A 24,277-nucleotide genomic window follows, 5' to 3' on the forward strand; every position below is an offset into this window, starting at 1 on the left:
CTATCTCAATTTTTAAAACAAAGATATTGCACTACACTTACCAAATGCTGCCTGGGCACCAGGGTCCCATCGGGTCTCACCATAGAACTGGCACTGCTTATCGCTCTATGCACACACATACTGTACAGTGGCAGCTGTTAAAAGGACATTAAAGGGACATTATACACTCAATTTTTCTTTGCATAAATGTTTTGTAGATGATCTATTTATATAGCCCATAAAGTTTTTTTTTAAAATAAATGTATAGTTTTGCTTATTTTTAAATAACATTGCTCTGATTTTCAGACTCCTAACCAAGCCCCAAAGTTGTATGTGAATACCGTCAGCTACCTTCTCCAGCTTGCTCCTGTTTATGTAAAGGGTCTTTTCATATGCAAAAGAAGGGGGGGGGGAGTGTCTTATTTGCCACTTGCAGTGGGCTTTCCAGCTACCTTTTCAACAGAGCTAAACTGACAGCTTCTAAGTAAGTTTTTAAACAGTTTTATACTGGATTTTTATATCAGTATATGTGCATCTTATTCTTTATAGTAGTGTCTATTACATGCAGTTATATGAAAATGAGTGTATACTGTCCCTTTAAATGTCCATAGTAATAAAAAAATGACTTGCTCTTATTGTTTTTAAGTCTATCAAACCTGCCCTACTGTGTGTTTAACCCATGCAAAAGGGTTAAACACAAAGTAGAAGTACAGCTCAGAGCCCACAGAGCAATGCTGTTGCTGGTCCCGGTCCCAAGTGGAAACTGCCACTTATCGAATTAGCAGCACTAGTCACACGACCCAGATGTGTAACTACCCTTACAGTAGTGCAGGATCGATAGTGTTAAAATGACATGCTCAATTAAAACTTGTTATTTTACGACTATTATGGCCCCTTAAACTCAAAAATGTAATTGGTTTAATTATACATAGGGAAAGACCTTTACTAATTTCACTTTTTATTTTGCTCCAGAGGGTAATCTATGGAATTCAGAAACCTGACTATTCAACATGCAGCACAGTGATCCTTAATATATGCAGGAGCTTATTTAAACCCGTCTTCAAATCAGCAAATGGGATGTAATATACAACACTCAAGAGGCCTCTCAAAGGGTGTGACCTTGCATTGCAAAATAATGCTTTACACACATTTATTTTGTAGGCAGATCTATTGCAATGTAGTGATTATTTCTGATGCATGTATAACAATTATTTTAATGCCCCTTTAACTATGGAAAAGCCTCCCAGAAGATGAGCTGGGTCTGATAAAACTTGAAGAAAGTATTGGCTATATTTTAAGTATAAAAGTTCTGCTCTAACAATAAAGATGCACACTACTTAGGATTATTTTAATACACATTGACAAATAAAATTAAATCTGTTTTAAACGCTGAGCAATATCAGAAAAACTGATTAACCAAAGCAGCTGTACTTTCAGAGAATAGTGAGAATCTGCAGCAATGACAATGAGAAAGCAAATATCAGTCATGTTCTGAGTCCCCTATCTCATACCCTACAGCAATAGGAGTTGCATGGCTCTCGTATGTTAAAATAAAGGAATCAATTCACTAAGATGCCAATGACTATTATTAAAAAACAATTCCTCATCTACCACATGTCCAAACAAGAGACATGAGATGCGGTAATGAGCAAGTAAGTGCAATCATCTTCATCCCCAGGCATCAGGGAGGTTCTTGATTAGGCAGGGTATATTTAGTTTGCATGCTGCCCAAGGCCCTGAGAACCTCCCCCCATCTCTCACTAGGGTTGCCACCTCCGCCATGTTTTCCTAGACCCTTATGAGTTAGACATGCTGTAGGGTTTGCAGGGAGGAATAAGTATTGTACTGTTCATCAGCACTATTCATGTGATGTCCAGAGGCACAATACATGCCCCCCCTGCAAACCCTACAGCATGTGTAACTCATAAGTGTCCAGGAAAACATGGCCGAGGTGGCAACCCTACAAATTCAGTTTATATTTGCCTCATATATGTCTAACAAGACATTGAAATATCCCCTTACAATTTGGCAAAATATGCTTCTGTCCTATATGCCACAGAGAAGGGCACAATTTATCAGAAACCAGTGGGAAAACCCATTTCCAAATGAGGTATATAAGGCCCATCTCACTAGTAGCTGCCATAAAAATCACAATCAAATAGCTAATGTGTTCAAAAGGGACGGTGTACTGTAAAATTGATTTCCCTTAAAGGGATGTAAAGGTAAAAAATTAAATGTGCACGGGTGTATTTCAATTTGAAATAGAACCATTTTTGAATTATACTTTCATCAGCAGAAATGCTTCTAGTAAAATGTATTACTGTTTTTCAGCGGCATATGCACATATCCTGTGAAGGCCCATGCACAAGTATTCAAACGCCATGCATGCTCAGAGAGCAAGTGGGGGTGTGTATTGCTTCTGTAGACTTAAAGGGACACTGAACCCAAATTTATTTTCGTGATTCAGATAGAGCATGCAATTGTAAGCAACTTTCTAATGTACTCCTATTATCAATTTTTCTTTGTTCTCTTGCTATCTTTATTTGAAATAGGAGTAATCTAAGCTATTTTTGGTTCAAAACAATGGACAGAACTTAAAATTATTCCACCAATCAGCAAGAACAACCCAGGTTGTTCACCAAAAATGGTCCGGCATCTAAACTTACATTCTTGCTTTTCAAATAAAGATACTAAGAGAATGAAGAAAATTTGATAATAGGAGTAAATTAGAAAGTTGCTTAAAATTGCATACTCTGTCTGAATCACGAAAGAAAAAAATTTGGGTTCAGTGTCCCTTTAATTTGTATCATACAAGCCACTGCTGACTCTGAGAAGGTGTTGTGTTGGAATACTAATGCAGGAGCATTCACGGGATATGTGCGTATGCTGCAGAAAAACAGTAAAAACTTTTAGTAAAAGCATTTTTGCTAATAGAAGTATATTGCAAAATGCTTTTGTAAAAATCAAAATATAGAAAAAGAGCTATCAATAAATTAATTGAAAACCAAAGTGTGGCACTGGCTGCACTACAAGTTCAGTTTATTGCATTCTAATTAAAATACACATCCCAATTACAACAGCTCACCTAAAATCAGACACATAAAATATATACAAAATTGTACAGGGTATTACTGTTAAACACTCATGAATGAATAAAGCAAGCCTTTATCATATTAGGTTTCCCTTCTAAATATTGGGCGATATAAGTCCTCCTATAAATGTTTCCCCTGGCACTTAGTGTAATATACACACTCTGGGGGATTCATATAAATTGCAGAGGATATCCGCTTCGGTAGTAGTACACAGATGGTTCCAGAACTTCCAGTGACACATAGTCCGGGCTCTTAGTGCAAAAGATACACATTCTAGAACTCTACCATCTACCATGTAGATCCAGGTGTACAAATCACAACTCACTTAACGGTAGTGCTCCTCATCATTGTGGGCCGTTCAAATGCCACACCAAGCTTAACCAGAGTTAAATTGTAAAATCCATTGTTTCAGGGGTAGTTGACACCACACTGCATAGGTCTGTTTCAAACCGGCACCAAACCCAGGCAACAGAAGGTCCGAAAGTCAAAAAGGAACCCCGAGGGGAACCGAGAACGGGCTGCACTATAAAATAAAATAAAATGAATCGAAACTGTGCACCAACCATAAACCTTCGTGAAAACGGATGGTGCTGGATAGATAATGTACGACCAAATGTACAGGCGGCAAAGCTCCTCTGGTCCTCGGAGTGAAGATTTCTGTAAATTAGAAGTAGAAAAGAGGGCGCCACATAGCGTGATACTGTTGACTCAAAGCAATGAGGGTGAATAATAATATAGGCTTACCGAAAGGTTATGCACCATATTGTAACCGGTGCTAGCAGGCAGACTAACACTCTCAGTGGTTAGCACACTGGGTGGCCTCAGGTGTGCTGCATACAGGTGGTACTCTGCGTGGCTTGATTGGGAGTGAAAGAACGTCTGTGCAGCTTGTGTGTCAAAGACTGCGGTAGGTAAAAAAGATCAAACACCTTTCCAGGAAGGATCAAATGAAAGTAAAAGACAACTTCCGTGTATTAAAAATTGAAATCTTTAATCCATAAGAATTGCTACGCGTTTCTAGACCAATAACCGGTCTTTTCCTCAGGCTTAAAAACAATGGATCATTTATTATTATTCACCCTCATTGCTTTGAGTCAACAGTAACAGAAGGTCCGTTTTGAAATCTGTTTCACATGACCAGCATGACACTTTTGCCCCTTCCCTCAGTGGGTTGGTTATTTGGCTCCATCAAATGTATTCATCTTACTCTCAGGAGATTATTTATAATCACACCAGTGTTCTGTCAAAATTTGCTACCTCCACATATGCCTGCACACAATTAAGTAATCACAATCCGCATATGTTTCAAAAAAATGTGTAGAAAACAATTACGTAAAAACAAGCATGCACACATTCACCTAGATTACGAGTTTTGCGCTCCGGTTTTAATGCAGAAAAAATGGCCATTTCAGCGTAAAAACCAGAACGCAGCCATTACGAGTCTTGTCGGTATAGCTATACCGCAAGCATTTTAGCCTGTAACACAACGTCAATACTGCACTCAAAAAAATGACGTTTTTGCGTGGGATTTCCATAGCGCCAGTATTACAAGTTGTGCGGTGAGGCTAAAATGCTTGCGTTCCAGCCTATACCGACACGATCCATTCTGCAATCTGAGACCAGTAGTTATGAGTTTGGCGCAACAAAACTGTTACACAAAACTCATAACTAAACTGTTACAAAGTACACTAACACTCATATACTACCTATTAACCCCTAAACCAAGGCTCTTCCTCATCGCAAACACTAAATTAAACATATTAACCCCTAATCTGCCGCTCCCAACATCGCCACCACTAATAAAATTTATTAACCCCTATTCTGCCGCTCCCCGACATCGCTGCCACTATAATAAAGTTATTAACTCCTATTCCCCTGCACCCCAACATCGCCCTCACTATAATAAAGCTATTAACCCATATTCTGCTGCTCCCCGACATCGCCGCTACTAAATAAAGTTATTAACCCCTAAACCTCTGGCCTCCCACATCACTGCCACTAAATAAACCTATTAACCCCTAAACCGCTAGCCCCCCACATTGCAAAAAACTAAATTAAACTATCAACCCCCAAACCTAACAAACCCTAACTTTAATTAAAATTATAATATCCCTATCTTAAAATAAAAAAAACTAAGTTTAAAGTAACAATTAACCTAACATAACTATTATACTAAAATTAAAATAGCTACCAATTAAATAAACTAAATTACACATTTTAAAAAAAATAACACTACAGTACTAAAAACATTAATTCTAAAATTACAAAAAATAAAAAATACTAAATTACAAAAAATAACACACTAAATTACGACAAATAACAAACAAAATTATCCAAAATAAAAATAATTACACCTAATCTAATAGCCCTATAAAAATAAAAAGCCCCCCAAAATAAAACAAAACCCTAGCCTACAATAAACTACAAATAGCCCTTATAAAAGGGCCTTTTTGTAGGGCATTGCCCTAAAGAAATCAGCTCTTTTCCTTGCAAAAAATTACAAAGACCCCCAACAGTAAAACCCACCACCCAACCAACACCCCAAAATAAAAAAATCTAACTCTAACAAAAACCTAAGCTACCCATTGCCCTGAAAAGGGAATTTGTATGGGCATTTAGCTCTTTTGCATTGCCCTGAAAAGGGCATTTAGCTCTTTTAAGAAAGCCCAAACACTAATCTAAAAAAAAAAAAAAAACACCCCAAAAAAAGTAAAAAAAAAAAAAATCTAACACTAACGCACGATGATCCACTTACAGTTTTTAAAGACCGGACATCCAGGCGGCGAGGTCTTCATCCTCCCGGACGGCTTCTTCATTCATCCAGGCGACATCTTCGATCTCCATCCCAGCGCTGCCGGGATGAAGATAGAAGATGCCGCCTGGAAGAAGATAAAAGACGCTGCCTGGATGTATGAAGACCTTGCCGTCTGGATGTCCGGTCTTCAAAAACTGTAAGTTGATCGTCGGGGGTTAGTGTTAGTTTTTTTTTTTAGATTATGGTTTGGGCTTTCTTAAAATAGCTAAATGCCCTTTTAAGGGCAATGCCCATACAAATGCCCTTTTCAGGGCAATGGGTAGCTTAGGTTTTTGTTAGAGTTAGGTTTTTTATTTTGAGGGGTTGGTTGGGTGGTGAGTTTTACTGTTGGTGGGGTCTTTGTATTTTTTTTACAGGGAAAAGAGCTGATTTCCTTAGGGCAATGACTTACAAAAGGCCCTTTTAAGGGCTATTTGTAGTTTATTGTAGGCTAGGTTTTTTTTCATTTTGGGGGGCTTTTTTACTTTTATAGGGCTATTAGATTAGGTGTAATTTATTTTGGATAATTTCGTTTGTTATTTTTCGTACTTTTGTGTTTGTTATTTTTTGTAATTTAGTATTTTTTATTTTTTGTAATTTTAGAATTCATTTTTTTTGTAGTGTTAGTTTTTTTTAATGTGTAATTTAGTTTATTTAATTAGTAGTTATTTTAATTTTAGTATACTAGTTATGTTAGTTTAAACTTAGTTTTTTTTTTAATTTCACAGGTAAGTTTTTATTTATTTTAAGATAGTGATATTGTAATTTTAATTTAAAGTTAGGGGGTTAATAGTTTAATTTAGTTTTTTGCAATGTGGGGGGCTGCTGGTTTAGGGGTTAATAGGTTTATTTAGTGGCAGTTATGTGGGAGGCCAGAGGTTTAGGGGTTAATAACTTTATTTAGTGGCGGTGATGTTGGGAAAAGGCGGAATAGGGGTTAATATCTTTATTATAGTGTTGGCGATGTTGGGGAGCGGGGGAATATGGGTTAATAACTTTATTATAGTGATCGGCGATATCAGGAGCGGCAGATTAGGGGTTAATAAGTTTATTTAGGTGTCGGCGATGTTGGAGGCAGCAGATTAGGGGTATTTAGACTTGGGGCTTTATGTTAGGGTGTTAGGTTTAAATGTAACTTTTTTTTCCCCCATAGACATCAATAGGGTTGCATTACTGCGATCGCCATTCCGCACTTTAGGTGTTCGTTTTTTTCTAACACTCTCTCCCCATTGATGTCTATGGGGAAAGTGTACCACAAACACGTATTCTCAGCCCTTGGATTTTGTGTGGTATGGAGCTCATCGCCACCATATCGCACGCACAAGGCGGCTTATCAAAAACTTGTAATGGCAGCGCTATGGAGGGTTCGTTTTGCACCCTCTATAGCGCAAAACTTGTAATCTAGGTGATTGTTAGGTAGCAAAATTTTGATGGAGAGGAAAATATCCTTCTTAAAGGGGCCATTGACATGCGTGCATGAGCAGCTAAACAAGTAAACAAATTTTGACGGTGTCATTTGTTGTTCAATTACACACGATTTTTCACTGCTCATGCACGCATGCCACTTCTTACTTACAGCTCCATATTACATATGTAATCAAAATTAAATAAAGAGTCTCTCCACCTCTTTTTAATATGCACTTCTTAGTTACAGGTCCATAGGAAATCACAATTAAATAAAGCCTCTCTCCATAATATGCACATTATTAAAATAAAGCTTACTTATAAATTCATTAACTGTATGCTACCATAGAGTTAATGAATTTAGGAGTAAGCATTATTTTAATAATGTGCATATTGTGGAGAGAAGCTTTATTTAATTGTGATTACATATGGACCTGTAACTAAGAAGTGCATATTAAAAAGAGGTGGAGAGACTATTAAGTTTTGATTACATATGGAATATGGAGCTGTAAGTAAGAAGTAGAATGCGTGCATGACCAGTGAAAAACCTTGTGTAATTGAATGACAAATGACACTATCAAAATGTGGTACCAAGTTTAGCTACGCATGCGCATATGTCCATGGTCGCTTTAAGAAGGATATTTTCCTTTCCTTCTAAATTTGCTACCCAATGATGTGCTCGTGCTTCTAATTACATAATCAAATTCCACACTTTAGATACATTTAAAAATTGTTTGGATAAATTTCTATCTAGAAACAAAATTAATGGATATGATTGCTAGCATTAAATGGGTCACCTTTTAGTGGGATTATTTAATCTTAACTGGAGCTTTTTGTAAGTATTTTAGATTTGCATAGGTTGAACTCAATGGACTACAGTCTTTTTCAACCTCATCTACTATGTTACTATGAATACCCCAATATCTCTTTAAAGTTTTCCCCGCTGACATCATTAGTAAATAATTATCTAATTTTCTATGGTAAATAATACAGATGTCCTACCTGGAAATGGTATGTCACCTGGGAAATGAAAACTCTCTACAGAACACACATTACTTAGTTAACAGTGGCTTTCTGATGTTTACAAACTTTCTTATATCATCAATGCAATACATATTTAACCTCCCATTCACAAAAACAAAACATGCTCAGACCATTAACTCCATACGAACCATTATGCCGCAAACCCACACCTTCGAGACATGCCCTCTCTCTCATCTATTCGCTATTGAAACAGCCTGACCCAGGCTTTGAACCATATTACATAGATAGGTGAAATGAAGAACTAAATGTAAACATTTCTTATATTGATGCCTCTCGGATCTACCAATCTGTGAAGAAATCTTCTATTTCTAGCAAATATTTGGAACTAAACCTTAAGATTCTTCACAGATGGTATATGACTCTGGCCCATTGCAGTAACATTTACAGGCTTCCCTCCATTTCATTGTAAACTTCCAAACTACTGGGGATCCCCCTACCATTAGACCTCTGTTTTTGGCTATTTAATAAAATACCAAAACAGTTTTCCACCACACATGGTAAACGTGTTACTATTTCAAGCAATAGCTTCAAGATCCTTATAGCTAGACCATGGAAATCATGCTGCCCCAACTATTGCCCAGTGGTTGCAAGAATGCAATCACTTGATCCACTTGCAGGAGTATTTTTATATAAAACACCAATGTATAAACACATACATACTGATGATAACCTCCTGGGAGGAATATTTGACAACTAACAATGTGCCCCCTCAATTGGTTCATGCTACATAATTATCTAATTAATGCCCTGTCCCCTCTAGCTTGTTTTGTTCTTTTATGTATTTATTTTTTTTCAATATTCTTTTATTGAGGTTATGCACAGATTCTAACAAACAAATGAAGACATGTTACAGATATTGATCAGAATACAACAGTAGAATACATCCTGAAAATAGAAAATTATGTACCTTGTGATATGTCAAGCAATTAAAACCTCATATTTTTTGTTTTATAACTAAAATAATCATATGAGTGGTTACTAAACTGGCCACTTGTGGACCATTTGGTTGTGTATAATGTCTCTCTCTTGGTAACCACTAGATGGTCACTTTTGGACCTTGGATTTTTCAAATTATTAACTAGCATATGATGTAATGTCATATGAATGGTTCATATAGTAATAAACTAGAAACATCAAAACTATGCGATATAGCAATAATATACTGAAATATAAAACTGGCCTAGTATAGCTGGTGTAACAGTTAGTTGAATTAATATTAACTGTGGAAAACAGTGACAAATCATAGTGCTCATCATCATCTATTATTCACCAGGCCCAAGCAGATTTAATAGAAGGAGGAAGTACCACACTGGGTAGGCTTTGGGATTTTCTTTGATTACAATGAAATTCCAGCTTGGAGCACAATTGCCAGTAGGGGGTAATATGAAGGGTAGGATGAGGAGATTGTACTGTACCAAAATTGAGGACTTCTCCAAATAGCAGGGGAGTATTAGGGAAACATTTACAGAACTGCATACTATAATACAAGTATAATGAATATGTTATAAAGCACCAGATACGATGACCACCTGCATTAGGAAAATATGGTGAACGAGTCCATTAACAAAAGAAACAATATAATGGATTGATATACAGTATGCGCCATTGAACATTAGTGACTGCAATTAATCTAGCCTATTCCCACCTTCAAGGCATGTAAAAAATGATTGCTTAGATATGAAACCAAGCACACAAGTCTCAGATATGTGTCGTGAAGCAGCAACCTCCAAGAGTCATATATACTGGCCTGTCTTTGCAATATTTTAAGGCCACTCATTGTGATCCCTATGCTCAGATAGATCCAAGCTTGTGGACCCCCAACATAGTCTCTCTGCAAGGGCAAAAAGCCCGTACTCATCCACTGCCAAACAGAGTTCTCCTCAAGTAGGAACAGGGAGCCGGACATTAGTGTGACATCCATGGTAACAATAGGATATGTTGCAGACCCCTGAGTGTCTAGCTTGCAATCCCCCGTTATTGCCCCATGCTCACCATTATCCGATGAGGCAACTGCTCTACCCAGCTTGGACAGCTGATCGCCGGCACCGCAACTAGCATCGGCCTCCTCAATCACATCTAGCGTGCCCGGTCCGGGGTTTATGCTCACCTCTGAGACATAACGCTGTGAGTCACCATGATCTGATGGAGGATAAGTATGTATCTCCGTAAGCTCTTGTCCGGAGGGTGAAAGGTAGGGCACTGTAGGATCAGCTGAAGGATTTGATCTCCTATGGAAGGAGCTACATACTGCTTTCAGAGAGTTCCACTCGGCTGTGAATACTTCTTGGAGCGCATAAAAATGGGCGTTAAGCATTGGCTCCAGATCTTGCAGCGCTGATGCAACCACAGTCTCCATTTTGAGCAGTCGTCATGCAGATGCAATGTACCTCTGTATTGGCAAGTATTCCTAATGGTTAACCAAAGCAGGTCTACAATTTTATATATGGAGTCTAGTGTCCCCAGCTATACATATGACCCAATGATCGCTTAAAAGTTTTGAGGCAGTATTAAATATCTGCCTAGTAACCCAGTTTCCTGGGGGGGTATAATACGGCAGCCCTGGTCGCTCAGATGAAGGCCTTGTGGGTAATGGTGTTCACTTTGCGACTCAGCTAAAGAACATAGGCGGTCAGCAATCCAGATACGGTTCCAATCTATTAGTCTCTTCAGACTATTGTAAAGCACATATATACTTTTTTTAATGAAATAACCCAAATTAGTGGCTATCAAGAGTGATTCATTTTAGGAGCTCCTCTCAGATGCGTCCTGCCGCTTCAGCTACAAGCTCCGCCCCCCTTGTTTTGTTCTTTTTAAACCACGAGCTGAACTTGCAATAAAATCAGATCTCCTTATTTTATCACTTTATGTACACACACATGCCTATTTATATTATATCTGTCTGTATATCAAATACAACTGAAAATGAAGATATCTCCTAACTCCCATCGACAATGTAATTTCTTCTGCTGGCTTTGTTTCCACAACTTTTCTATAGCCAATACATAAGTATAGAAACTTTCTGTATAGGAAGGGATATTACAGGCAAATCAGATATTTAAAATGCTGAAATAAAAGGTAAATTAGCTATTTGTAAACAATTTAATAAACTCCAGCAGATAAAATAATTGGGAACAAATTAATGAGGCATAAACCCAAAATTGTTCTTTCAAGATTCAGATAGAGAAAAAAAATTTAAACAAAGTTTCCAATTTACTTCTATTATAAAATTTGCGTCATTCTCGTGTTATTCTTTGTTGAAGAGACAATAAGTTAAGTAGTGTGCACAAGTCTTGAGAACTACATAAAAGGAAATAGTGCTGCCATCTAGTGATCTTGCTAATGTATAACATTGTTGCAAAACTGCTGCCATATAAGGGTCGATTTATTAAAGGCTTTCGGCAGACCGCTGCTTTACTAACCTCTTCCCCACCTCTTGTTTGGCTAAATGTAATCTTCCCAGTCTTTTCAGACTGGGAAGATTGACAGCTCATGCTCATGCATGATTGGCTGTGCGCGGATAGGGGGCAGGATTGCACACAAGCGCAAAATAGTGCTTGTGTGCAATGCTGAATTCCTCCAGGAGAATTCAGACCGCCAGAGGCGAGCTGCGGCGACAGGGGTGCGTATATGCACCCCTGTCCACCTCAGCTTGATAAATCGCCCGAAAGTGCTGCAGACACGTCCATGCTTCTGATCTTACCTTCCTGCTTTTCAACAAAGGATAAAAAGAAATTTGAAGAAAATTTGGTAATAGAAGTAAATTGGAAAGTTGTTTAAAACTGTATGTTCTATCTGAATCATGAAAGAAAAATTTTGGGTTGTATGTCCGTTAAAGGGGAGAAAAATTTAGGGCACACTATCCCTTTAAGGGACACAAAACATTTCTTAAGTATACGATTTTTCTTGCAACAAATTAACATACTAGTTGAGAGTGACATTTTTAATGTATTTGAACTTTATTTGCTGCAATTGTTTCTCAATAGCCAAACTCCACAACTTGACCAACGGTGTTCAGAATGGCTCCGCAAAATAAGGCATTTTGTCAGGAAAACTATAATTGTTTTGCAGTTCTTCATCTGATCCCCCTGCTTAATCCAGTTTGGAGAATATATTTAGCAGGGTTAGGCTTGTGGAGCCTGATGTGTACTTCAAATTCTCATAAAAATAAAATCCCCAATTTGCAGGGTTAAAATAGAGGAAAAGGGCTACAAACTAGATAATGAAAGCATAATGCAAAGTTGTTTTACTATGCAAAAGTAAACATTGTATATTATAATCTCAAAGTGTTTAAAGGAACAGGAAACCCCAAAATTTTTCTTTCATGATTTAGGTAGAACATACAATTTTAAACAACTTTCCAATTTACTTCCATTATCAAATTTGCTTTGTTCTCTTGTTATCCTTTGCTGAAGGAACAGCATTGCACTACTGGCAGCTTGCTGAACACATTTAGTTAGCCAATCAGAAAAGACAAAATGTGTTCAGGTTCCTTTTCAACAAGGGTACCAAGAGAACAAAGCACATTTGAAAATAAAAGTTAATTTAAAAGTGTCTTTAAATTACTTTCTCTAACTGAATCATGCACGTTTAATATTGACTTTCCTATCCCTTTAATTTCCATTTAATAAATAATACATTAATCTATATTAGAAAACTGTAAATATACTAAATAATTGTAAACACAAATGGAATCCTTCTAAACCAGTCCACACACAAATGTCAGCATTCCTATTCATCAACATGAAGTTACACTCAGCTTTATATACATGCTTAAAATGAATAACCATTTATAAAATAAAGTGCACAATACACTTAGAAATATACCCTTTTGATCCACATTAAAGGAATGAAACTGCACCTTGTAAGTTGCTGGTGCTAAGAAGCGCAACGTAAGACAAGAAAGTGGGGACCAGATATAAAGCAATGGAGGGCCAAAATGTGGCCCCTCAGGGCCAAAGGTTGGACACACGCCGATCTAAAACTTGTCCTACAATTATACAACATATTAATAGTAGATTCCATTTGGATATTATGGCAGGAGATTAATAAGAGGAATCAGCCCCAGTCCTCCAGAGTACAACCCCATAATTTACAATCTAATCACCCAGGTCTGTGTTTACTAAGTACAGTATTTTACACACATCTGTCACTATATCCTACTCATCTAAGATTTGTCATCTATATATGTTTCTAAAAAATGTATATATAAAGTTTAGTGTGTTTAATATAACACTCCATATGTAACTCTTGTATAACCAAATGTCTCACAGACAGAACAAATGAGACTATATATCAATAAATGTTTTAAAAAAAAAATTAACAAAACACAATCTAGAATGATGAAGAAGAAAAAAATAAAACGTCTCAATCATCAAAAGAATAAATCCGGAACTTACATATCCAATCACACTGGACTGTGCACTGTTTTTCAGACATCTGTCACTAAACCATTTGTGTAATCCTCATATTGAAGCATAAACTGATACATACAGCTTAGTAAATATATTAGTAGAAAACAAGACAAATATCACCTGATCTGTTGCAAGAAATAAATCAAATATAATAAGAGAGGGCATAAGTGAGTTGTTGTTTTTTATTTTAGTATAGTGCACAACTCCTACCTAAATAAGCTATGATCAGAAGGAAGTCAATGGTTTATATGTAACATAAGACATCCCAATCTAAAAAAGCAAAAACTACTTAAAGGGACAGTAAATACCTTGTAATTACAAGATATTTATGTTGTGTTGCTATAAAATAGCATATCAGCTAAGTCTTAACGTTTCTTTTTAAAACATTTTAACATCCTTTTTACTGCAATTATTTTTCAATAGCCGTACTTCACCCACAATTTACCATATTTGTAGGAGCCAATCTGGGTTTTAGTCTGCAGATAGCAATGCTAGCCACAGTCATAAAGTTAGTAGAAAGTCCTCTGTTTTACAGTTGTTATCATTTGAAGCCAATTAGGTACAAATAAGCCTTGAGGAGACAACAGGGTGCTTTTTATGTACTGAAAATTAAAATTTGCTCAATTTTCAGATCTAAATATATTTAAAAGGGGGCAAAATAAATAACGAAAAATACAGTATATTACGCATACCTAAACATTATATATATATATAACAATCTCAAGGTGTTTACTCTCTTTTTAAAACATCAAATTTAGAAGTGTCTGCCAAATAGATCAGCTTCAGTCACCGCATAAATGAGTTTAAAGGGACACTGAACCCAATTTTTTTATTTTGTGATTCAGATAGAGCATGCAATTTTAAGCAATTTTCTAATGTACTCCTATTATCAAATGTTCTTCATTCACTTGGTATTTTTATTTGAAAAGCAAGAATGTAAGTTTAGATGCCAGCCCATTTTTTTATGAACAACCTGGGTTGTTCTTGCTGATTGGTGGATAAATTCATCTACCTTTAAACAAGTGCTATCCAGGGTTCTGACTTTCTTTTTCAAATAAAGATAGCAAGAGAATGAAGAAACTTGATAATAGGAGTGAATTAGAAAGTTGCTTAAAATTGCATGCTCTATCTGAATCATTAAAGAAAAAAATTTGGATTCAGTGTCCCTTTAATGAAAGGTAAAAACTGGTTTGAGTTTTTTTTTTTTTTTTTATTTGTGACACTTGCACTACTTGAAATTTCACTTGAAAATAATATATATATATTTTTTTAAGAAATAGAAATGTTTTCATAAAGCCCTCAGTGTTTGTGGACCGATTGTTTAGCAGCCAGTACAAATTTGACCAATACATGCTGGCATACATATCTATCAATCGATGGGTTTGGTAACATTATAAGTTGTCCCTCAGCTAGTGGAAAATACGGGCGGAACCTTAAAAAATGAATTTTGCCAAACTTTTTTTTTTCTATCTGACTTTATAATAGTTTCGTGGGTGAGCGAGTGCACAATTTTCCTTTTCTCTATCACATAGGATTTAATCTGCAGGAGATTCCTGAGCCATAACAGCTGTCTGCTCATTGCAGTCTAAGGCTTAGCCACATGTATGAGAACACAGAGCAGATCCCTTCCCTGCCATTGTATAGTCCCAAGAAGAGTTATGTTTAATTTTACAAAGAATGTAAGTGGGAAATATATGAGGAGCTGTCCTTTTGTGTATAAATGCACATACATTGTCTATAATTACTCAGAAGAAATGTTTTATTATCTACATAGTTCTTTAAGCATTTAAACGACCATGTAACATTGGTTTAGTGCCATACATACCAGAGAAGCTTCTACACTAACGTTGTTTATAAAAACACTTTATCTAGAGACAAGAAAGGACTGTTATAAGATACTCACCAAACAACAAGAAGTTTTTATACACTGACATCAATCTAATGCTGACCATATAATGGCACAACTTATTTGCTGGCAAATGCTAATTTCCAATATATTTTAAGATGAAGTATTTTGCTGGGTTAGTTCTGGATTTATGGAAAACTGAATGTTTCAAGGGGTTAAATTTGTCTTGCGCTGTCAATGGAAATTATTGATCGCAGAGGCCAACACCTCTCCTGTGACTTGGCAATATAAACTGCACGTTGCTCTCTAAACTTTCTGCCTTATCACTAATAATATTTATCCTTCATTAAAGCTCCTTTGCATCAAGGCTCGGACCCGTTTTACACATAGAAATATTACATGAGCTGTCCCTTTTACATGTAGTTTGTTCTACAAAGAAGACAGATCACATGCTAGAATGTAGCCCTTAGGCTTAGGGGAAGAGAGGGATCTCCTGGGGGAATGTAACCATCAGTGTTTAGAATAGCATTGGAGGCTGCAGCTTGCTTCTGTAACAATTTGCTTCATACTTCATGTAATGAATAACCAAATTGTGTACGGCTTGTAACAGATACATTGTGTCAGTTTCAAAGAAAGTATATATATATATATATATATATATATATATATATATATATATATATATATATATATATATATATATATATATATATATATATATACAGGTTTAAAATGTGGCCAGTTATGAGGGTTGTCTTGTATCTAAAAAAGATAAAAAGAGCAGATTTACGCAGGCTAACTGAAAGGCAGTTCGTCCTGATCAGCAGTGCGCACACATTATCTATTAGTTTGCAATTATATAGAAAGGCAGAAAAAAAGAACCATCAGTAGAAATAATTCAAAGCGTTCCAGGCTCTAGACTGCTGCAGTTATTGTGCCTGTCAACAAGAACAGCCTGCCCTGTAGTCAAGATCAACAGGTACAATACAAAGAAACAGAAAACAGTATTTACCAATTAAATGAAGCTGGTGTTGTTCATAACAGTAACCAATAGGCATATGCTGCAAGCAAGGGCGAATCTCTAGTCTTGATTTTCTATTATTCCTTAGCAGTGAATCATGTGAAAATGATTTATAATGTAGAAGATTGTAATAGCAGTGTTTGTCACTGAGTTCCACTAATTAGAAAAACACAGCATGTGCTGATATAACCTGACCTCTTAGTAATAGAATATGTGACATTCCAAGATCTCTTATCACTATATGGGATAAAGCAGTAAGGAAACGCAATCACAATTAAGAGACTGTGCATCATTGATTAGAACTTTGTCAGTTTTCCATTTTTCTAGAAACGTACAAGAAGCAAAAGAATATTAGATGTGTTCTCCAGCTGATCAAGAAAAGGATCAATTACCATGAATCATCTTATGTCCATTACTTATATGTATGGTTGTGAACTTTTTATTGGAAGCTGGAAGAATGTACACTAAAGATAAACACTGTGGAACTGCATAGTTTTTACTGTGGGTCTGAGCCACAGGAGAGGGAGGTGTATCTAGGGATTTGTTTTCATGCAACCCACTCTCCTTTTAAATGCTAGGCCCCAGTTCATTAAACGACTGATTATACTTCAATATACACTATTTATATATATATTCAAGTATCACAAAATCCATATTTTCATTCACAGCCACATAAAGAGGTGAAAGTCTGTATAAATGTTACTGCAAATGAGTATTTATTTCTTGGTCATTAAAAATAATGTGTTTTCCCCAAGGTTACAGATAACACTGAACCATTACTCTACCTTGAACACAAAAGGTCTTACTGTCATTTCAAATAAAACAATGATTTACATCCTGTGTGAAACAAGGTACAAAACTCTTACTAACTGCCAGGACACTCAGACCTTTCAAGCCCATATGTTGTACTCATAGCCTTACCATGATGTATGGGATGTAGCTTATATTTGGGTCCAGGTATTTTATTCTTTTTTACCTGAAGTCGCTGTATGGGTGAATAATCCAAAATCCTGCAGATTTAACACGATCCTGTTCCCTTTCTACAGCCTTCTGACTCCCAAACATACGCAAGGAGAATTTGTTCACTCCTGGTTGCAGAAGCGCCCCAAACTGTCTGTGCATAAAGCTGCCCTGATCATCATCTCCCCCAGACAATGTCTGCTCTCTTTCCTCTACCTTTACTGAAGTGCTATGCTGCACACATCCCTGAGATTGGGAAACTGATGAAGCATTTTGGGAGCGATCAAATCCAGTTTCCCCACCAGCTGAATCAGAAGGGGACTTCTCTTCGGTGGGGCTCAGGTCCCCTTCAGATATAAGCCTCCTTCCTTCAATTGCATCTGAGTTGTGAAGGTGCCGGCCACAGCTGGCTATGGATGACAGGCTACCAGTAAATCTTCTACAGTCTCCATTGCTACTGGTTCTTTGGGTTTTTCCTACCTCAGTCTCCATAATGTGTGCTTCCTTTGCTGCAGGTCGTGGGTCAAGGGCCCTCAGGGCAGAAGGCGAAGGCAGCTGTTTGAGTTTGATACTCTTCTTCCAGGTGTCCCTCTCTTCACCTTCCTCTTCGTCCATAATAGATGCTTTGGATCCGATGTGCTGTGGGAGACTGTACAGACGCTTCCTCATAGAGGGGTGCAGCCTGTCCATTGTCTGCCAGGATACTCCACTGAGGGTTCTCTGTACCTAGCTGGTATCAGCCTTAGCTGCCACTCTTGGGGGCATGGCAGCAGTTCCTACTAATTCAGGCATATACTGTTCGGGATACCTTTATATGACAAGCATTAGCAGCATTGTGGTATTGCAGGAGGTACATGATTGTCTTCTCTCAAAACCAAGGCACTGATATGAGGAGGACATTCTAGTAGGGAATGAAATGTAATAGACGGGCAATACAGTTCAACCAACAGCCGGTCAGGGGAGGGTCTGGGCTAGGGCTGCCCAAAAGAACAAAAGGAACAAATCACAATAAACACAGAAAATGAGAATTCCCTCCCTCTTTTCATCCCTCCCTGTCTCCTTGACTCTGGCTGCTGCCCATACTGAGCAGCCTGATAGAAGCTGCAGCATCAGAGGCTGCTGACATCAGACTGATCACTTATTCCTCACGCAGCCTCTGCTACTGGCAATATTTATGAAGCTATCTGATCTATTTTGTTGCCATAGGAGCATAGGCTACACACATGCACTACCTCCTTGAGTCCGGTGTCCAGCTCATTTACCCTTTCCATGCTGCTGGGACATATCCAGCAATGAACAGGTGGAAGGTCAAATGTCTACCATCTTGTATATAAATCTTTGGGAGTGTGCTGGAAAAATCATACAGGTTTGTTTTAAGAGGTGATTAAATTCAAGTACATTTTTATATGTATGATCCAGGTTTGTGAATATGAACTTAGGTTTGTCAGAAACAGTGCTACTAAATGCAGATTATTAACTATGAAATCATATTTTTGTTTTGGATCAAATACATTTACTCTTCAAGGTTACACATTAATTCTCTCTTTGAAATCATTTTGTTTAAAAACGTATTTTTATATATATAATGAACCTTGTAGAGCAATAGTATTATGTTGGTGCTTCATATTAAAGTAGAATAATACAAATCAGCAATGTACTTATGTCTCAAATATAAAGAGAAAAAAAATATCTTAAAATACTAGTTAGGACTTTTCATCAAGTTTAGTACAAATCTGTATTTTGTAAGCTTGCATCTTACTACATTTTTTATTGACTGGAATTAAAAATTTCACTTCATACTACACTGTCTTCATGCAGATAAATAACCCTACACAAAATCTCAGTATTGTCACCTCTTGCTTTGCAGAAATGTAGTGAATGCAGTGGCCTGGATCCTTTGCTCCTGCTATAACTGATCATCAGACTTTTTTTGCAGAAAGCACAAGCATTTTTACATGGATTTAGCAAAAGTAAAGTACTAAACACCTACAAAATCATACAGAAAAGTACACACTAATGAATGTAACTATGGCAAGGGAAGCTCAATAACATGAATGGCTATAAAATGCGTGACACTGTGAATCAGCATGGTTCTCACCTCCATATGAGAACTAAAGGCATACATTGGTTTAGAAGATCACAGTCTCGCTTCCAATTGCCACTCCCCTCAGAGCCATTCGGCTGAATTAGCAAGAGTAATGCTGTGACAGTCTTTTATCAGCCTCTTGTTACCCAACAAAAAAACCAATATCTATTTGACCAAGCTTGATGCTTAAAAAAATACACCAAGGAGGAGTCTATGGCAAAATGTAAAGGGGCACTTTATTAATTGCAAGAACAGGCAATTAGTCATAGAAACTATAGAATAGGAAAACACTGACAGGTGGCCATTAGGCTAATTTAAAGGGGTAGCTAGTGCTATTTTATACCCCATTGGGGAGCCTAGACCACCATTTTAGGAAATCACATGGCATAAAGGGACATGAAAGTCAAATGTAAAATGTTATGGTTCAGAGAGAGCATGCAATAATAAGTGACCATTTAATTGAACTACTATTATCAGATGTACTTAGTTCTCATATCCTTTGTTTAAAAGCATGCTTTCATAGAAACAGACATTTTTATAACAATCACCTTATAATGACAAGGGTATATCACCCTAAAGTAGGAACTTCCAAACTTCCATCCCTTTGTGGTATATCAGGGGTGAAATGTGCCCTGAAACAGACTCCATCCCTCTTAGATAACAATGCTCTAGTACCTAGTTGGTTCAGGTGATCACTATTAACATGGTGATCAGCTGCTAATTAGAGAGGGATGTGAGCTGTCATTCAAAAAAGGTGAATTTCCTTTTGATTACATCAGAGGGGGAGACAGGGGCTTCATAACAGTCTCACTACCCCATCATAGTAAAATTTACTGGAGGTCTGTGAGGAAGGTGGTCACCATTTTGAGTGGTGATGAACTATAGGAGGACGTGGTTTTTCTCTTTTCAAATGAGGAGTCATTTGTATTTCCAGGCCAAACACAAGAAGAATTAGGGTGCTCTATTTGAGCGCCCTCCTCCTCAGATAAAACAGGAGTTTAAAGGGACATAAAACCCAAAAATTTTCTTTCACGATTCAGATAGAGAATACAATTTTAAACAACATTCCAATTTACTTCTATTATCTCATTTGCTTCATTCTTTATATATCCTTTGTTGATGAAAAAGAACTGCACAAGGGTGAGCCAATCACATAAGGAATCTATGTGCAGCCACCAATCAGCAGCTACTGAGCCCATTTATATATGTTTCTCAACAAAGGATATCAAGAGAATGAAGCAAATTAGACAATAGAAGTAAATTGGAAAGTTGTTTAAAATTGCATGCTCTCTCTAAATCATAGATGGGTTTCACGTCCATTAACTGCTGTTGCATGTGATTGCATGACTGACCAATCGTTGTTATTTCTCAAAAGTAACTTTTAACAAAAGATTTTTTAATCCCAGTTTGGTGGCAGTGCTCTTTAATCTTCTGATGAAGATTTTTTTCTGAACCATTGAAATGCTGTCTTACCTCTTTTCCTACATGCATTACACTGTTGGCCTTTGGAGATGCTCACCACACAAAGAGATCTAAGCTGCATTAGGAACTAATAAATTATATTATTATTATTATTATTTTTCAATTAATAAGAGCATTGTTTCTATTATACTTATTAGGGACACTATACTGTAAAATTGCTTTCCCTCAATGTCATTCCAGTGATGTTATACTAGCTGCAGAGTATTAAATGTATGGGAAACTGTTCCTTTAGATTATTTTAGTGTTTGTACAAACTGTTTTGCTCATGGAAACCCCAATCTATTGTTTTCATAACCATTTAAATGGACACTGAACCCACATTTTTCTTTTGTAATTCAGATAGATCATGCAATTTTAAGCAACTTTCTAATTTACTCCTATTATCAATGTTTCTTCATTCTCTTGATATCTTTATTTGAAAAAAAGGCATCTAAGCTTTTTTCTTGGTTTAGAACTCTGGACAGCAGTTTTTGATTGGTGGATGAATTTATCCACCAATCAGCAAGGACAACCTAGGTTGTTCACCAAAAATGGGCCGGCATTTAAACTTACATTCTTGCATTTCAAATAAAGATACCAAGAGAATTATGAAAATTTGATAATAGGAGTAAATTAGAAAGTTGCTTAAAATGTCATGCTCTATCTGAATCACAAAAGAAAAAAATTTGGGTTCAGTGTCCCTTTAAGGGCTAGATTATGAGTGGTGCGCTAACTGTTGTGCGTGAGCCAAAAGGAGTTTATCATGGCTGTTTGCAAGTATTTGGATCATAATATAATTGAAAAGTAAATGCGATTGCTTGAGCGCAATTGAAGATAACGCACGTCGGGTTAGTGCGAGCTCAGAGCTCTGGTTAACTGTTTTGTGAAACAAAAAAATGTCACAAAACACATAAGGCTCACAAAAGGGGTCAAAGAACTGAGGTCTTAGAAAAAAAAATCAGGCAAAGGGCTTTAACCCCTTCGCGACCGAGGACGTGCCAGGAACGTCCTACAAAAAATACCCTTAACGACCAAGGACGTTCCTGGCACATCCTCTGGGGTTTCAAGTGGTGGAAGCGATCCTGATCACTTCCAGCTGCTTTCATGGTATTGCAGTGATGCCTCAATATTGAGGCATCTGGCAATACCATTTTTTTTACACACCAATGCAGAGAGAGCCGCTCTGTGGCCCTCTCTGCACCGTTAGCGATGGTGCCGATCGTTGGTGGGTGGGAGCTTTAGCAGGGAGGCGGGTGGGCAGCCCATCGCTACCTGGCATCCGGTTCCTGTATGTGCAATGTGCACGCCGGGTGCCGGGAGTGTGCGGGGGGGATTGCGGAGGGCGAGTGTGTGCGTGTGCGTGCGTGCGTGCGCAGCAACTACTGCCACCAATGTAACTGAATAGGAGGGGGAGAAAAATAAAAATCAAAGGATCTGGGAGGGGGAGGGGGGCAGCTACACTACAGAAAATTGATATTTTATAAAAAAAACAAAAAACTTTTTTTGGGGTAGCAAACTGGGTACTGGCAGACAGTACCCAAGATGGCGGCAAATAGGTAGCGGGGGAGGGTTAGAGAGCTTTTTTGGGGGAGGTTGGGGGCTAAGGGGAGGTCAATCACAGATGAATAGATATTTAAAAAAAAAAAAAGCCTTTTATTTTAATACTGGCAGACTTTCTGCCAGTACTTAAGATGGCGGGGACAATTGTGGGGTAGGGGAGGGAAGAGAGCTGTTTGGTTGGGATCAGGGGGTGGGATGTGTCAGGTGGGAGGCTGATCTCTACACTAAAGCTAAAATTAACCCTACAAGCTACCTAATTAACCCCTTCACTGCTGGGCATAATACACGTGTGGTGCGCAGCGGCATTTAGCGGCCTTCTAATTACCAAAAAGCAATGCCAAAGCCATATATGTCTGCTATTTCTGAACAAAGGGGATCCCAGAGAAGCATTTACAACCATTTGTGCCATAATTGCACAAGCTGTTTGTTAATAATTTCAGTGAAAAAACTAAAGTTTGTGAAAATGTTTGTGAAAAAGTGAACAATTTTTTTTATTTGATCGCATTTGGCGGTGAAATGGTGGCATGTAATATACCAAAATGGGCCTAGATCAATACTTTGGGTTGTCTACTAAAAAAAATTATATATATATCTGTAGAGGGATATTCAGGGATTTCTGACAGATATCAGTGATCCAATGTAACTATCGCTAATTTTGAGAGAAAAAAAATGATTTGGAAATAGCAACGTGCTACTTGTATTTATTGCCCTATAACTATAAAAAAAGCAAAGAACATGTAAACATTGGGTATTTCTAAACTCAAGACAAAATTTAGAAACTATTTAGCATGGGTGTTTTTTGGTTGTTGTAGATGTGTAATAGATGTGTAATAGATTTTGGAGGTCAAAGTTAGAAAAAGTGTTTTTTTCCATTTTTTTTCATCATATTTTCTAATTTGTTTTATTGTAAATTATAAGATATAATGAAAATAATGGTATCCTTAGAAAGTCCATTTAATGGCGAGAAAAACAGTATATAATATGTGTGGGTACAGTAAATGAGTAAGAGGAAAATTTCAGCTAAACACAAACACCACAGAAATGTAAAAATAGCCTTGGGGGCCTATTTATCAAGCAGTCAACCGCAAATACGCTTGAATTCTGCAGCGTAATTGTGGCGAGCCTGATTCCCCTTATTTATCAAACCCTACAGACCGGTAAAAGTAGCACTGTTATAGACAAACCTTTACTCTTAATTTTTCAAGACTCATTATCCTCAGGCATGGTACCCCAGGATTGGCGTAAAGCTGATGTGGTGCCACTCTTCAAAAAGGGAAGCAGGGATGATCCAGGAAGCTATAGACCAGTTAGTCTGACATCAAAAGTGGGGAAGATATTTGAAGGGATTATATTGATGATCATATTCGTGTAAACAAGATTATGATTTCTAATCAGCATGGCTTTAGGAGAAATAGATCATGTCAAACTAATCTAATTAGATTCTACGAGCTAGTAAGTAAAAATATAAATAAAGGGGAATCAGTTGATGTGATATACTTAGATTTTGCAAAGGCATTTGATATAGTGCCACATGAGAGATTAATGCACAACATTAAGGGACTGGGAATTGCTGAAAATGTTAGCTCATGGATAAATAACTGGATAAAAGAAAGGGAGCA

General features: G+C 37.2%; 1 protein-coding gene across 1 annotated transcript in view; it reads right to left on the reverse strand.

Moving 5' to 3' along the window:
• HCN4 (hyperpolarization activated cyclic nucleotide gated potassium channel 4) overlaps positions 1 to 18,241 on the reverse strand; it is a 302,556-nt gene extending 284,315 nt beyond the window's left edge. The window contains exon 1 of the mRNA XM_053719874.1: positions 17,568 to 18,241. Coding sequence (XP_053575849.1) covers positions 17,568 to 18,241 — 674 coding nt within the window. The remainder of the gene's footprint in view (positions 1 to 17,567) is intronic.
• Positions 18,242 to 24,277: the final 6,036 nt, after the last annotated feature.

Source organism: Bombina bombina, chromosome 6 (genome assembly GCF_027579735.1).
Source record: "Bombina bombina isolate aBomBom1 chromosome 6, aBomBom1.pri, whole genome shotgun sequence".
NCBI classification, from domain to species: Eukaryota; Metazoa; Chordata; class Amphibia; order Anura; family Bombinatoridae; genus Bombina; species Bombina bombina.